At 38.0% G+C, this 17,167-nt stretch overlaps 3 protein-coding genes across 4 annotated transcripts in view; 1 reads left to right on the top strand and 2 right to left on the bottom strand.

The window, feature by feature from the left end:
• Positions 1-494: 494 nt before the first annotated feature.
• On the top strand, positions 495-6,895 carry Tes (testin LIM domain protein). 2 transcript variants are annotated; one of them, XM_028314816.1, is made up of 6 exons: positions 495-1,293; positions 1,403-1,532; positions 1,800-1,952; positions 2,675-2,754; positions 4,162-4,320; positions 4,712-6,895. In XM_028314816.1, the coding sequence occupies exons 2-6, from the start codon at positions 1,403-1,405 to the stop codon at positions 6,311-6,313; spliced, it is 2,124 nt and encodes a 707-aa protein (XP_028170617.1). In that variant the 5' UTR covers positions 495-1,293; the 3' UTR covers positions 6,314-6,895. The 2 variants fall into 2 exon arrangements, with proteins under 2 accessions (XP_028170617.1, XP_028170616.1); XM_028314815.1 differs by having other exon boundaries at positions 496-1,274.
• A 409-nt stretch (positions 6,896-7,304) lies between these two features.
• On the bottom strand, positions 7,305-10,422 carry LOC114360249 (GATA zinc finger domain-containing protein 14). Its single transcript, XM_028314868.1, has 2 exons — positions 10,417-10,422; positions 7,305-9,758 (listed from the first exon to the last, which is right to left on the bottom strand). Exons 1-2 carry the CDS (start codon positions 10,420-10,422, stop codon positions 7,305-7,307), a joined length of 2,460 nt encoding a protein of 819 aa, XP_028170669.1.
• The window catches only part of cysu (peroxidase homolog), a 39,891-nt gene continuing 32,639 nt past the window's right edge, over positions 9,916-17,167 (bottom strand). The window contains exons 8-14 of the mRNA XM_028314858.1: positions 15,554-15,632; positions 15,174-15,319; positions 14,588-14,829; positions 14,098-14,230; positions 13,489-13,951; positions 12,868-13,014; positions 9,916-11,698 (exon numbers count right to left, since the gene is read on the bottom strand). Of these exons, the coding sequence (XP_028170659.1) occupies positions 11,560-11,698; positions 12,868-13,014; positions 13,489-13,951; positions 14,098-14,230; positions 14,588-14,829; positions 15,174-15,319; positions 15,554-15,632 (1,349 nt within the window). The 3' untranslated portion in view covers positions 9,916-11,559. The remainder of the gene's footprint in view (positions 11,699-12,867; positions 13,015-13,488; positions 13,952-14,097; positions 14,231-14,587; positions 14,830-15,173; positions 15,320-15,553; positions 15,633-17,167) is intronic.

Here is a 17,167-nt window from a genome sequence, read left to right as displayed (position 1 = left end):
AGATTATATTATCTTTGTTCACCTCCATGCTCCATTCATAACTAGCTAGTGATGTGAGTGATTACAAAATATCGTCATTTCTATCAAAATTTTAAATAAAAACTGCTTTATTGTACAAACAAATAATACTCTGCACACTTATGTCTAATTCACTTTTCCGCTATGTGGTAGTTATTTTGTTTATTTTTGTTGAAATGTTGTGTATTTGCACTTACAAAAACATACATAGGCCTTATTTTATTGCAAAACAGTTAAACCCGGGACGAAGACTACTTTGAAATTATATTTCCATCCTCCTAATTGTCAATTTAAATCAGACTCAACCAGAGTCTAACTTTTTGTAATAAGGGGGTGTTGGGAACCGATAGGTGGACCAACCTCTTTTTTATATTGTCTATGTTTTTTATACTTTTTTTATTACTTTTTATACGTTTTGTTTTAGTTGTGAAGTTATGTTTTTTGATAGCCGTTGTGGGCATATTTTGCAGGAATATATCTTCATTTTAACCGAAGGTTTTTCTTATTTCCGCACGCCCGAGCGGCTGTCCGCCACAGGGGGCATAAGTTTTGCAGTAAGAATGGTTCATGGCTTGACTCGTAACACAAGCATATTTTTTTACCTTGCATTAGGCCAAGCCAAGGATGCGCGCGAGCGGTTAGCGGAGGTATAAAAAAAATCTGTAAAAAAATAATTCAATATTGAACAACTATTAAATTAAATTCAATGTTAATGTTATTTCCTCTTTAGACTACAACTATAACTACTCATCGGTATTACTTTATCTCAGTCCATGTAAACCGTAGTACGTATCATTGATACGGTATTGATAATACGGGATCAGGAGAGCATAAAAAAATAAATAAAATAAACGAAAGAGGCAACTTCCCCAACTTTTGATAACAGGACAGGACCCTGAGCCCTGAATATGTAGCTTAGTCAAAACCTGCCTTGTAAAGAAATTTAATAGGCGGTGTTTAGTTATTTAATTGTACTAATTTACAATTTATTTTTTTTCAATCAAATATTTTACTAGACCCTCATAGTCTGTTATTATTTTTAGTATAAATTTTAATTTATGTATTGTCTAAGATGGATACTCTTACTTGGACCGACCATCAACGTAATTATCGATAGGTAACTTCACTCTGTAATTTGTCACCTCACTTCTCCTGTCAGTTGTGTCGGCAATTAATACACACTGTGCTTTTGTGTTTCATTTTTGGTTTTTATTTAGTATTATTTATTAAAATTGGCCACAGACATCTACTCTAAGGTTAGTAAGAAGTTGCAAGGTTAATATAATGTGATATGTGTAACAATAGTGTATACGAAAATACACAAATAAATGTTCCGGCTTCCTACTGATAATTCCGTAGATATAATTTGTATGTTTCATTCTAGATGAGCGAATCCTGTGTGGAGACACCTGAGGCTCCTGCTTGGTTGTCGAAGTTAGAGAGCCAACGAGAGAAACTCAGTAAAGCTAGACTTGGACATGATAGCGGCGCTGGCGCTCCATGCAACTCTTGTGGTATGTATTTTCCTTCCCAACCTCAATAAGATTAATTGTAAATAATCCCTTTACATTCTTTGTGTTATTAAACATTACAGTAATAACTTGAATAGGACTCGATTCTTATGCTTAAGCCTTACAAGACACAATGAAATATTAACAACACTACCACATTAATTCCAATTGGATAATTTCAAAATATTGTGTGAAAGATTTACGATTTGACGTCATAAACAAAACTTACTTTTTATCTTCAGGAACTTACATGTTTATTTGTAATTCTAGGACCAACATGTCCCGGCCTGGATTTACACTTTTGGAGAAAGGTGTGCCGTGCCTGCCATTGCAGCAAAGACGTACACGATGTTCAGGATGATGATTTATCTGGCTGGGCGCAGTTCGAGCTGCTGGGAACTGCCAAACCTAAGAAAGCTTCTAGTGAGTGAATTTAAATAATAATGTTAATACAGTAGAATCCGTTTTGTACGACGTCGCTTTTAACGACCGACCGCTTTTTATGCATATTTTTGATTTGGTTGGTTGATTTTTTGAGAAATTACATAAAGAAATACTTCTTTAGTATGACGGAGATAGAACGACGTAATATCATCGGTCTCTTGAGAGTCGTTATAATCGGATTCTACTGTATGTATTATCCATTTTGTTCCTTTATGTATGACAACAAAGAACTAAAATTTTTTTATCATAATTTATCAGCTGGTGTAGGAATAAGGCCTCAGCCTCGAATTTTGCGGGCAGCGGGGCGGTGGCGGTAGCGGCAGGATATTATGCGTAAAATCAAATAGACCGGTTCACGAAAACAGCGGCTCGGGAGCGGGCAGCGGCGCAGGAGCGGGCAACGAGCGGGCAGCGCACTCCAGTCTAGGGGCGCTCACTTCTTCTTTTGCCCACAATAAATCGAGCGTTAGGAATAAATTTGAATCGAAATAAAATTGTCGCCGTTGTTCAGACATTTCGTTCGCGAATAAAAACAACACTTCGCCGCTAAAGTGCCGCGCAAGCTGCCCGCTTGTTTGGAGAACGAGTCTGCGTTGCCCGCCCCACTCTCGCGCCGCCGCCGCTCCCGCGCCGCTGCTCGCTAAATTCGAGGCTGAGGCCTAATGGGATTATTAACAAAAGTATGTTATTTATGTTTTTAGTGCCCCTGATCAAAATTAGAGGAGTCACTGACAAGCCCGTGAAACTCGATTGGGTTCCTCCAAATGCTTCCACAGAGTTGGTATGTTTTTTAGACATTTAAAATTTTAATAACTATTATTATTTACTGTTCGATATTAATCATTATAATTTGTTCATAGCTTGTGTGCTTGCTACAGATTACTTATTTAACACAAATAGTAATGTATTTTATAATAATATGCCCATGTAAAATTTTAGCTTTAAATTAGGCCCTACTTATCATTGAATCTTATCTGAATGATAGGTATGTCATTATTTTACCCCCTGATTTGAATCACTTGTTTTACATTGGTGTAAAATGATTAGATATGAATGCTTATCTAAGTAATTAAGTGATGACAATCTGTTTTAAAATTGATGACATTTAAAATATCATACATTGTTCACAACCTAATCCTTTTTTTGTATTTTTCTTTTTTTTCCACCAAATTGTTTTTGTGCTTTGAATATGAATTGTCTAAGGCCTTGTTCAGACACGCGAGGTAATCAGGTTGTGGGTGGTTCTCATTGGCGAGGCACTGAGGCGGTAACCGCGCGGTTACGTTTCGATGCAAACTGTCAGAGAACTGTCCAGTAACCGCGCGGATTCCGCTGTCTGAACTAGACCTTATTCATGTTAGCCATTATAGCCTGACCAGGAACATAAAAACCCTCGCCATGTTGCGGAAAACTAATGGTACTAATTTCTTTTAATGGCAACAGTAACTGAAAACTTCATTGACATGTCACCTTGCATGTCAGTCTATTGCTGTCAAGGTGTAAACAAACTTTATTTTAAATGTGCACAATTGATTTAGTTAATTGAATTGCTAAAATATTTTTATAGTCGTGAAAGAAAAGTGGTTCACAATGTGTTAAAGTATTTGTCGAAGAGAAATACTAAGGGTTCGGACAATATTTTCATTGAATAATGTTTCCGACAAAGGTTGTCAAATTGACTGACATGTTTATCGCATAGTACAGTCCACTATGAAAATTAGCTGTGGTTTGTTTCAACTACCTATTTTAAAAAAAAAATTCACTTTCTAAGTGTTGAATTTTATGGAATTGCGAAAGAAGTACCGAGTTTGAAGCGTTCATGAGCAAACATTGCAGTTGAATATTCAAGTTCTGAATTTGATTATTGATGAATAATAAAATAAATCCTACTAGCTCGATTGATGGTTTCATTTAATTTATTTAAACCATTTTTACCTATAATAATATTTTTTCGTTAATTTATGAAAATATCAAATTAGCCCGTAATCCTGAATCCTGATACATAAAGTTAGCCTATTAATTTAACACAGGTACGACTGTACTCAGTGTTGCACTATCAAATGCAATTGACGCGCCTCTATGCCAGGGTTTTTATGTTCCTGGTCAGGCTATACTTTTATTGATTCCTACTTGTGATGTTGTTTGTTAAATAACTACTAGTAATACTAGTAATTGTATTACTTCTCAGGTGTCAGAGTACATGTCATGTCTCGGCCCGCTAGCGCCCGTATCCGGATCGGAAGCGGCTCGCAAACGTCGCGCGCAGCTTCGCACCCAGCTGCCTCCGCACGACGTAGCGCCCGCTGCACGACACCACGCTTCCGACCAGGAGAAGTCGGAGCACACGGTATGTATTGCTGGGTCTACTTACTGCATCTACAGTGGTTATAGAACGAGGAACACCTTATAAGAGCGGTTTCGCACTACGTCCAATCCGAATCCGATCCAAATTTCAAAGTAGTCAAAGAGTATGTATGTATCTAGAAAACTTCTAGAAAACGGATCTAGTGCGTAAACTACAAAACAATCAGTTCTATGACTACTCCAGACATATTTTCACGGGTTCGGGTCGGACGTAGTCGTTTTGGAGTGTGTTTGAGTTTCGAATATTGATTTTGTGTCGCGACTCGGAAAAACGGGACCCATCATTTACAGAGCCATGTCGTTTGATTTTTTATAGAAGTGTTTTTTTCTTTCAAAGTTGGAGCATGAAATAATTATATTCTTTGTATTTTCAGGAATACATCACGCGCATCAAAGACCACGTGGTTGGTATGGGTAACGTAGTTAGAGTCGGACCTCTTCAAAGTGGAGAGATTTATTCAGTTGAAAACAGCAAGACGCATGCTGCACCAAAATCGTATGCTCTCCCACTGAAAATATCGAACGTGTCTAGAGGCGTCAAGTACAATATAGTTCCTAAAAACGCGTCCGATAAGAAACTTGTTTTGGACACACAGGGTAATATTGTCAGCAGTGCGGCTAACTTGCCCGATTACAAAGCGAGTCCGATATTGAGCCGTATTGTCAAAGACAAACTTCATATCATGCGTATCGAGTCCGATAGGATCAAGAGTGCCGTGGAACACGGACCGGTATACGATAAACTATTCAAAAACCTAAACGATTTGAATATGCCAGTAACTAATGACGTGTATTTGCAACCGATCAAACTTTTCCGAGACGAATACAATAAAAACGCGCAGTTCAGAGATGAAACGAACGAATTTGCCCATAAAGCCCTGGGAGCCCAGATTATGCCCGATTTGTGGTCAACAAGCAATAACAATGTTATGGGTAATGCTAAGCTTGTCGATAGTAGGATACAGAAAGGGACGATATTCGCTCCGAATGGTGAGATTTGGAGTTGGAAACATGAACCTACCACTCCAGAACTGAGCGGAACTATTTGTTCCACGAAGATAAGTCCACAGTATTCCACGAGCAGTAAGCCTATGAATCAAGTGGAACCTCAACAAACGGCGCCTCTGAGAGATTATCTCCGAAGTCACTCTGAGGAAGATCTTCCACCTCCGCCATTGCCCAACTATAATACTTATCCTGGCGCTTTACCTCCGAACGCAGCGGGCAACGAATGGAACAATCAGCCTCTCGATAACGCCCAAAGCGACGATAACAATGAATACTATGCTCCTCAGGGATCCTCATACGGAGAATTAAACCCGATCATCGATCAACTTTCTGACATGTCGCTTAACCCGGCAGAGCTGGAGTTCAATAGAAAGCTATACAACGAGGGGGTTCCATGCCAGCGTTGCCAGAAGGCAATGTTCGCCGGAGAGGTCGCGGTCAAAGCCGAGCGAGCAGGCCAGGAGGCCATATGGCACCCTCAGTGCTTCACTTGCAGCAAATGCGGCGAACTTCTGGCCGATCTCGTGTACTTCTTCTACAAAGGAGAGATCTATTGCGCGAGAGATTTGGCGAATGTGCTCGATATCCCTCGCTGTGCGGGTTGCGACGAGTTGATATTCACGCGTCCTTACACGGCGGCGGAGGGGCGAGCGTTCCACGTTCAGCACTTTTGCTGCTACCATTGCGACGCTCCTTTGGGCGGTCAGAAGTACGTGCCCGATGACAAGACTGGGTTGCCCATATGCCTGTCTTGCTACGACCAGTTTCACGCAGAGCGGTGCCGGGCCTGTGGAGGTGTTATTGGACCGGAGCAACAGGGCGTGTCTTGGAGCAACACTCACTGGCACGCGGAATGCTTCATTTGCTCCGGCCGTATGTGCGGTAAGAGCTTACTAAGCGGCCGCTTCGTCGTCAAACAAGAGATGCCTTTCTGCAGCGTGCCGTGCATCCAGAGCAGAATCAAGTGATATTGATGTGGCCATTTATATTTATACTTATATTTACTACTTGATATGCAGTAAATCCTAAATTATGTATTTTTGATAGCTATATTTCTAAAGAAAATATTTACTTCTAGTTAAGCACTTTGTTGATATTATACAGAAGCTATTTTTTAAAAGTTTACATTTATATTAGCTCTACTTAAGACGGCATTTAGATATTATTGAAGTAAGAATATTATTGGGACCACAGAAAGTGATAAAATAGTATTAGAAGAGTTTACAGTAGTCACAAATTTTACATACGTAAATCTATTTTACAAGAATTTTTATGTAGAAAAGTGTGAGACGAAACATTCCATTTTGCATTACATATCTCAGTTATTGATTGTAATCACCTTTATTTAATTTCATTAGTTGATCAATACTAATTAAAATCTAAGTTAAAATGATTCATTCATATTTTATGACATTACATGGTAATTGGTATTATTATTTTATAAACTTTTCATTATTACTTAGTATACTTTAAGCAATATTTTTAGTGCCATCAAATATGTGCTTTGTATTTTGAAATGGCTGAATAAAGAGGGTGATTTAAATAATTTACATTACTTTTACTTTGATGCAGTATTCCTATGCGTTCGTGATTATGATATTAAAAGGTAGAAAAGGTCCTTAATAAAACAACTCTTAGAAAATTTACAATTTAATAAATAAATAACAATTAATTATTCAAGTAAATGCTAAAATTAAATTTACACCTCATTACTAAATAACTAAATTACAATTATTACAAACACCATTTTACACATCTTAAACGGTATGTTAAATATTTGAATACGTAATTTAATGTTTAGAATATAATTTTTTTCGTTTTCTTTCTTTCAGAAACCTGTAGTTTCTGCATTATTTGCCATAGCATATGAAAGGCTATACTTACTAGTAGATTTAAATTACTATGAGTATAATTATTTCTTCACAAAATCATATGATAACTTTTCTTAAGATCGTCCTTTTACTTCAAATTCTCACCATACTCCAGTGTCCACGCGTATCCGGCGTTGGGATCGCCGCTCTTTTGTGCCTGCTTGTCAATTTGCGCCGACTTCTTCAGAATGTTCTGGACTCTCTGATACAGTTCCGGGTTGTAGGGCAGATCTCTAGCAGCCTCCAGCTTTTCCGACCGCTTCTCAAACGAACCTCGTTTGCCGAACCTTTCTCTAACAAATTTTTCGTATAAATCCTCATCATCTTCATCATCGTCTTTCTTTTTGAGATTCTGTTTATCATATGAATGGCCGTAATAATCGCGTTCATTGTCATCGTCGCTGTGTCGACTCTTTTTCTCATCGCGTGGAGTCTCTTCTGACACTTCGTCACTGTAGTGGTAAAACTTTGGTTTTTTGTGTTTTCTTTTTTCATATTTGTCTTTCTTTTTCTCATACGACGGTTCTTCATAAGTATACGCCAAAATGTCCTCCGGTAATTTTATTTCTGGTAGTTTTATGGCAATATCGTCAAATTTGAATTTAAGATGTTCATCATAACTTACATCTTTAGGAGAAAATATATCTAACGTGCCTTGATTTTCTTCGTTTGCATTTTCCTCTTGGGGATTGTTTTTGGAATCATTCTCAGAACTCTTATCGCTTTCTTCTTGCTTATTTTCATGTTTATAATTTAAGGGTATTCTTTCAAATTGTTGCTTGACGTCTGCCTTTTCTTCCGGCTCTTTATTCTGTACAATTTTTTCATTTTGCTCTTCGGCATCATTGATACTTGTACCAAGAATAGTTTCTAAGCTCGCATCTTTATCTGGATTGGTCTTCAATGCTTCTTTGCTGTTCTCGTCAAAGGATTCGCCTTCATTGTTTTCACTGTTAATTTCTACAACAGGTTTCACTTCTCCGTCGTTTATATGAACAGGTTTGGCATTATCAAAAAGTCCACCACTGATCTGTTCTTCGTTGCTTAGTGACAAAGATCCAGTTAATAGATTTTGATCCGTATCAGGAGTAACTAACGGCTTAGGTGCTGGAGAGTCAGGATCATCGTGATCTGTGGTTGGTAAAATTTTACCTTTATCGTCGACCTTAACTCTTTCATAACTAAAATCGTCTAAGTCCACGTCTTGAATAGTACGCGGTGTGCTTAAATTAATTTCACGTCCTTGTATGTAGTCTTTATTCGAGAGTCGGTCATTAGTAGGAGAGTCACCATCATTATTACTTTCATTGCTGTTTTCTCTTGACTGGCTCGAATCGTCTGGATATTTGTATGCATCTTTAGAATCAGGTTTTTCATTAGAATGTTGCTCTCGACTAGAATCATTGTGTCGATATTTCTCTTTCTCACTGCTTTCTCTACTGTCATCTTCCCGTTCTTTGTAAGAGGACTTCTTGGGATCTGTATCTTGGGCAGAGCTTTCACTACTTTCGCTACTGCCACTGTTTTCTGTGCTTTTAGAATTGTATTTTTCATTGTTTTCGTATTTTTCATTTTGTGGCGTTGAGAACTCTGCTTTATTTCGTGTCGGGTATTCCTTACTTTCATAATTTTCGAAGCTTTGTGGATGAGGCTGGTATTTTGTAAATGCGCTCTTTTCCTTTTGAGGCGCCGGCCTGTCGTCATCAGTGACCTCTCTGCTGTCTTCGGCGCTTTTTCTATATTCTTCTTTTTCTCCACTTTCATCACTTTCACTACTCTTTTTGGTTTGTTTTTCAGAATTTCCACTATCTCTAAGATAATCACTTTCGGAGCTTTCGCGGCTGTCTGACCGACTGTAGTTTTTGTTTTCTGAGCTTTCTTTATCTTCTTCTGATTGTGATGACGAGCTATCTTTATTGAGATTATCGTTTTTGGGAGTTTGATTGTTACCATGCAAAGTCTCGATATTAAAATCCGCTAATGCAGAGTTTTTGATTGTGTTATCCGTAACCCGATGGTGTACTGGCAGAAGTTGCTCAACTTCTCTTCCTCTTGGAGCGTGGGCAGTTTCGTAATCAACAATGATTGGCGCCTTCAGACTCGCGTCGGCTGTTATGTTTTCAGCATTGTTTTTGATATCGGTAGATCTTTTCCTTCGAACACTATTCAAAGGATGGCCTTTGGGTTTTTCATTTACAATTTTATCATTTTTCTTGTACACGTACTTTAGTACGGTATCAGGATTAGGTATTTCATTCGTAGCTTTTAATTTGTTGTGGCATTCTTCAGATAAAATGTCACCATTATCTCCGCAGTCCTGAGCAGCTTTGGTGGGTGTGTTATTTGAAGAAATGTTAGCGGAAATATCCAAAGTAATCAGATTAGCGCTTTGTGTGGGTTTAAACTCGTTGGTGATGTTGCAGTTATTATCATTTTGAGTTGAGTCTTGTTTTTCTTGCCCTGACTCGGTTTTATTGGTGTTGTTCGAGGATTCACTAATGCAACCAGTTTCATTTTTATTGAAAATGACAGCGTCCGTGATCTGCGAATAATAAATACAATTTAGTGAAATTACTGCCATTGGTTTAATATTTACTTAAATATTTTTGTGTATAAACTTACCTTAATTAAATCAGTGGTAATACAAAGCAAATTAACCTCTACGCCAATCTTTTCTAAGTAAATAATGAAACAACATGTAATTACGAAACTATTTTTATTGTATTTACATAATACTATTTCTCGTGCATTTCTATACCTGCTTGCATACAATCTACAATGTTGCTGAACTATAAATAAAAACCAGTAACGTATGAAGCAAAAGATACCTATAGTATCTTTTGTAAGATACATTGAAGTATAAAAACAAATGAAGGTAACAAAAATATATAATGTGCTTACTAATATTTATTGTGCAGTAGTGGAACTGTGATAGATTGTGTGATATTATGATATTAAACTGATACTTAATCGTGATGTAAGAAGTAAGCACTTTAAGTTTTAATACTTAAAGAATTACTAAATATCGCAACTTGTATAAAAATAATTTAAAATCATTTTACAGAAACATCAACTATAAGACTAGGACTAAATTATTTTGAAGGTGATCATGTAAAGCTATGCCAAAAGGTACATCCAATGAAAAAATATCAAAATAGTGAGTCAAAATACATAAATAATACATTTTTCAAACTACATACATGCATAACACCACTAAAACATTACATATAACAAAATAACGACACAGTGGATCTTTATTCAAATGTGCGTTAAATTACATATTTTCATCAGATACGTGTACTAGCTACTATCAAGCTACAAGTACTATGGCAATCAAGCATATTTTATTTGGCTTTCGTAAGCCGTATTATCTACATCAATTTGTACACATACTACGCTATTTATAAATAATCTGTTAGGCTAAGAACTTATGGAGCCGCGTCCGTCGCTGTAGCGGGACCGCGATTTTCAAACATTTGTACTTAAATTTTCAATTTGAGCTACTTTTTTATTTGTTCAAAATCTATATTAAAGTTATATTGGTCCTGCGCTTTGTCACGAACCGTCAAAAGTTCACAATCACAACTGAAACTTGCGGTTATTATTAGTTTTGTATTGTCCGCCAACCGCGGACGCTCTGTTGAAAACTACTCCGTGAGTTCTTAGCCTTACAGAACTTGTAATATTATTTTTAACATTATTCTGACTTGATGTTTTGGAGTACAGTCGTGGAAGAAAACACTAACCAAATAATAAGTAACGATTGTAATGAAAATGTCTTGAAAAACATTGATGAAATTTTTCCGCGACTGTACTAACTTTAACTTAAGTATAACAAAGGACTATCCACACTGGAATCGCAGTAAATTCGTTGCCTTGTAAACGTGTTCCGTCAATCAATTGACCATCATTTAAAACTAATTACATACATTGCAAACATGCCACTTTACTGAAACAATTCTAAAATACGCATTTTACTTTTGTATTCAAGCTAAATAGATATGGGATCGTTTTCCGTGAGCATAGATTATGATTTATGAGCTCTTTTATAGAGGATGTTTGTAAGCTCAACTACAACTATTTATTTAGATTCCTTGTGGGATGAAACACTAAGGCTGGGTTGCACCATCTTACTTTAACTGTGACAAACGTCAAAAATCTGTCAAACTCACCGGTTATCGTCATAGTTACCGTCAAAATTAGGTGGTGCAACCCACCCTAGACAGTGTTTTGTTTTCTTCTGACTTTAACCAAACGGAAAGATAATTAGAGGCTATTTAGCTTGAATATCAATCAACAATGTGTCTAACAAGTGGGCTCTACGAACTACATAGGTGCGTGTACTACTTTTTGCCGATATATGGGTCGTAAGTGAAGCTACTCACGAACTGCTTGGCAGCCCCTTGGAAGGGCGCGGGCTCCGCCCATTTCGTGAAGTCCATTGCGGGTATGATACCGCTTCGGCACGGTACGCGAGGGTTTCTGGAATGGAAAGTAAAGTTATAACGCTAGAAATTCTTTAAATAATCACAATGGCAAGAACGATAACAAAATACACTGGTCATCACAAAAATCGGCCCACCTACGTTTTACAGGAAAACTCGTTTCTACTGACACAATCATGGTGCCCCAACAATATTGGTGTTATTTGAAAGCCCAATAAATATCCTTAAAGACATTTAATTTCCTAATAAACGATTAACATATACAATAAATGTGACTTGAAAAACTTGAAAAAAGACCTCTCTTTGGGCTCACCTCTGGGATCAATTAGACCAATTTTTATGGTTATAAAACCAAATAATGATCTCACGTGTCCTCTTTAACAGATGGATAGCGATTAATCCCAACTTAACAGTTTTATAGCCATAAAAGTTGGCTCAAGCGTAACTACCTATTTTTTGAAGAAGTGACTGGATTCTTCTACAGACACATTTTTGGGGTAAAAACCTTTCCTTTAATGAAATGAAGTTTAGAACTAGGCTTTTAAATGGTAATATAGTATAGTAATATTGGTGGGAAGTGGGGATGCATACGTTTGAAAGTGCTTGTCGCGGGTGGGTCGATTTTTATGATGACCAGTGTATGATGTTATAAGAGCTCATTTTGTTGTAGTGTGGGATTTCGTGATGACGTCTTTCTAGCTTCTTCGTTTCAGCCAAATGACGTCCACTGCTGGACAAAGGCCTCCCCAAGGATTTCCACAACGACCGGCCCTGCGCTCTAGCTCCAGCTTCTTATTTTAGTTTAATTTGTAAATATAGTAACAAACTAGCTTTTTCCCGCGGTTTTACCCGCGTGAAATTTAGTTTGTCACAGACCGTCATAAATTAGCCTATTTATGTTATTCTGGGTTATAAACAATAATACTGTAAAGTTTCATCAAAATCCGTAGTTTTTGCGTGAAAGAGTAACAATCATCCACACAAACTTTCGCTTTTATAATATTAGTAGGATAAAGTAAGAAATAGGTAAAAATAAAAGGTGGTGTTATAGATTACGTGGTGGTCGATTCTAATTGATCTTTGTGAACTTTTCTTTCCGATAGAAATTGCTGGGCCTTTTCACTTGTTACCTAAACTGATCTGTAAAGGTCGAGGATTGTTTGGTAGCATTACTTGTATAGTTTGTACTTTGTAATTGCAACTTACAGCTCATGGTCAGGCAGCACCATCGGGTACAGTTGGACGGTATCGATGATGTCGGTGTTGTCGCAAATGACGCGAGCGAGTCGCGCCTTCCTGATCTCAGTCAGCTGTTCTGGCGTGAACGTTGAGGGTTGGTTGGGGAGTTCATACCTAATTACAACATACATAAAGGTTATTTTTGTAAAAAGTATCACTACAAAGAACGATGGTAGATATCATTTAGATTGAAGCATATCAACAAAGAACTTTGGTAAATATAATTTAGATTGATTCAACTCTATCAGAATAGGGATGTTTCCTGGGTAAAAAGGTAAGAGTTGAATTAATCCGTCGCTTAACTTATCAAAAAATACACGACATGTATTTTTCACTTTTTCATACTACTGAAAATTTAAAGTGATATGTAAAGCGCCCCAAAGTTCAAAAGAAGAGACCCGTGACGTCAAGGCGTGCTTAAAAATAGACACACTATGACTTCACGCGGAACTTCAACGCATCATAACTTCGTATTTACTTGTTTGATTGACAAATACCTAAAAATATACGTGTCCAATCTTCTTTGATAATGTATGTAATTGACGGACGAAAAGTTATTTTATAGGAAACTAGCCTATCGTTTCTTACCAGAATCTGTCTCCTCTTCTCGAATAAGAGAACTGTGTAGCGATGATGCAAGCGAATGTGGGTCCCAACATGGATCCAGGGAGTGGGCGTTCAGAAACACCACCAGACCACAAGTCTACATCAATTGGGTGCTCGAATATAGACTCGTATTTGCGCACTGTTTCGTTGGACATGGTCCCGAATAGATCCTGGAAGCTTTCGGCTCCGGGAAGTCCACAGAACTTCCTGAACTCCATGTAGCCTGGCAGACCGAACTCACGGCCTCTCTGCATGTTGAAAGATACCAAGTCCATTCCGAATCTTGCTCCAACCTTCTTGAAGAGGTGGTTCGTAACTTCCTGGGTGATGGAGTCGTCCATAGCTTGGGCTACTTGGTTCATCAGACCCATGACATACTCGTCCAGAACTCCAGCTCGGTATAAATCGTATGGCCTTCTGATGAGGTCTGACAACCTCTTAGACGCTGAAATCGTAAAAGGAAGTTTTAATTTTGAAAAAATCGTGTAGTAACACTGTGGACGAAATAATAAGTATCTCAAGAATATCCAGTTCAATACAGGTTTAACTTTTGACCTTATTATAGGTTATACTTATAATAAGAAGCCTTACCGATGAACTTGTGTGCCTTGGACCACCTTTCAACCGCGGTGGGTAGCAGCGAGTGACCGAATCGGTAGGCAGCAGCAGCGAAGGACGCTATGACGTCAGGGTTCACTTCAGGATCGTAGCCATTCCAGTAACCCTAAAATATGAATGGTATCCTTAATATTGTCGAGTCTATATTTGCTCCAATCGATAGCTTCTCATTATATTGCGTCAAATTCACATTCTCGATGTTACGTGCAATGCAAACCAATTTCATCCAAACAAGTTGAATAAAACTCGATTTGCGCTCTAATCAAACGTTTATAGTTTTGCTGTAACTTAATGTTGGGTTACGAAATTACGCTGTAGAAATCGCAAAAGCAATAATGGGAACTATTGGCAAATCGTTCCAATCGATGATACAAAAGGAAAAAATGAAAAATGATATACCCCTACCTACGCATTCGCATTCAAATTCAAATGTGTTATTATTACAATTAGATTGATAACTTACTTCTTTCTCAAGAACCAGTCCGAATTTCTCCATAACATCTTTTCCGAGCAGAATGGGCAAGAACTCGTTGTAAGTGATATGCTGGATTTCGGCAATGTTGATGCGTCTGGCTTCCTGGTACAGGGTCTCATCGTCCCAGTGAGGGTTGACCTCAGCCAAAGCCTTGGCCACTCGGTTGTGCTCTCTCGCCATCAATGTGTGCATCACAGTCAGAACCAGTTGCTCGTTCACTCGAATCTCTCCTAAAACATAATTTCCGTTAAGTAAGAGCAAATAATTTCAGCAATGTGTCTAGGTAAGCTTCTAAACTGCTAATTGTATCCGTTTGAAGAACATAACACCCCGGTGTTATGCTCATTTATTTCATAAGCAGCGTTGATAGGAATTTATGTTTTACTAGGTGCATAGTTGTTCCATCGAGGAAATATGCACAAGGTATTTTCTGTAAGGTTCTTTTATTAGATAATCGCATTCTAAAATATACGATGCGATTCTATTACTACACTTGAACTCTATGTGTCCAATTTTGTTTAAAAGTACCTATGATTGTAGCCATGTAGTGTGTTGTAATTGTCTAAATACTAACCCGCTTCGAAGCAGTACATATTCTTGTTGGGTCTAGTGCAGCCCTCATCAGGGATATCAAGCTTCAAAGGCAGAAGGTCCCGAAGCCCGTATTCCTTGAAAACTGGGTTCATGCGGAGCAGACCTCCGTAACCAGTACGCAGCTTCCTGTAACAGCAACATCTTAAATTTATGACGTCCGTCCGGTGCATGTTGCGTCGTGTGCGGTGATTCTGGGCCGGTTATAAGTGGACAAGCAACAATTTTTATATGACGAGCAGCAATTAATTCTACTTACCTGAATGTTACATACAAAAAGCACCATAGCTCTACGAAAATTTAAGGGCCGCCGTTTCCTCTTCCACAAGGAAGAGGCGAGCGTTACATTAACTAATTCGTTACCTTGCAAACTTGTCAGTGACACCGTAGACAGTGTTTCCGTCTATGGCTCCAGTCAACGTATTGAACGGAACTCTCGATCCTAAAATGTGATAAGGCATGGTATTAACATGTCCACTAATGCTCATAGTGGATACATATCAGTAGCGTGTAATTATCCAATGAAATGTTATTACCCACTCATGTGGACGTTGACTAGTGGCTCGCTTTAACTAAATTGCATTAAGCTGCGTAATTATGTGGTGGGTATTAAATGTCATTCATTTAGTCATCCTGTGAGCGGTAGCCTTCGGCCTGGGACGCCTAATTCGTCCATTACACCTCACTTCGAGTTAATGTCAGCCGTTTTATCGGCTCTACTAAGTTGCTCTACTGAGCCAGATAATATAAATTGAACGTTTGCGGTGACGACGGTTATAAGCCAGATTATTCACAGTAAATGATTTTTTAATGCCTTGTTTGCATAAGCTTGATTGTGACGAATTGCGATTTTCTCAAGTGATCTGTCTTCGAACTTAGTATCTTTATTGAGTAACGTAGAGCAACTAAGTTCGTCGGTTTGCTCATTAATATTGTACAGAGTCATATTATTATCATATTTATCATGAAGTATGATCAAAATGACTGACTAGTTATTAGATTTGACCATAAGATTTTATTAGCGATTAACTAACATGTGCCAAACCGTTTAGGAAACGTGATCTTGCACACAGCTAAGATAATGATTTATGTTATGATTGACGGCGTATCTGAACGATGAAATTACTGTGCAATGTTTGCAAAAAATGAACAGTTTATAGTTGTACTAATCATAAGCTACGTTTAGAAAGCAATCAATTCGAATGACTCTATTTTTATTAAGAGTGAAGGTAGTGATTATTTATGAGTGTACGAATGTTCTCATTATATCCAAAATGGTTTGACTGATTTAGCATCCAGACCGGTTCTCTGTTGAGTGTTTGCGATTTATCAGCGAATGCTTTGATTTGCGATCATTTTACATCAACAGTAACGTATTGACCAAGTTCCTTTAGATGAAAGGGTTAGCGTGTTGTCTTTCTAAGGTCGACTCTACAATTTTGCACTAGATTGCGCAATGCTCCCACACTGTCAGCAGCACGTAACGAGCAACTTTCGCCTCTCACCTACCGGCAGAAGACACAAAGGCAACGGCACCGGTCACATGATTCGCTCTGACCTGCAATTATGCATATCTAGACTCATCGCTACGCGCCGACGCAGTTATGGTGATATAACCTCCACAATAAACATCTAAAATTAAGTTGTAAAGCTACACCTTCGTCACCTTGAAATTTGCAAACTAAATAAATACGGCGAAACTGTATACTTTCCGTATTGCATCAATCACATGCAATCGAAACTGATAAACAAATATCTATCCCGTGAGATGCAGTTTCGCATGTCAGTTGTTTCATGGAGTATAAATTTCGTAAATTAACCACAAATCGGCCGGTGCGGTCAAGCAACTAAGTAGTAAGTAGGTGCTAGTACCTCATCGAGGCATCGAATTCGCTTTGCCGTTGACAACAGGTTGACCCTGCTAAGATTGAATTTAATTACGAACAAGTATCTACTCATCAGCTGCACAATTTATTC

This window comes from Ostrinia furnacalis, unplaced genomic scaffold (assembly GCF_004193835.3).
Source record: "Ostrinia furnacalis isolate ACB-3 unplaced genomic scaffold, ASM419383v2 OfSCF4915, whole genome shotgun sequence".
In the NCBI taxonomy this organism is placed as follows: Eukaryota; Metazoa; Arthropoda; class Insecta; order Lepidoptera; family Crambidae; genus Ostrinia; species Ostrinia furnacalis.
The sequence above is the reverse complement of the archived record's forward strand: the minus strand, read 5'-3'. Positions and strand labels throughout refer to the sequence as shown.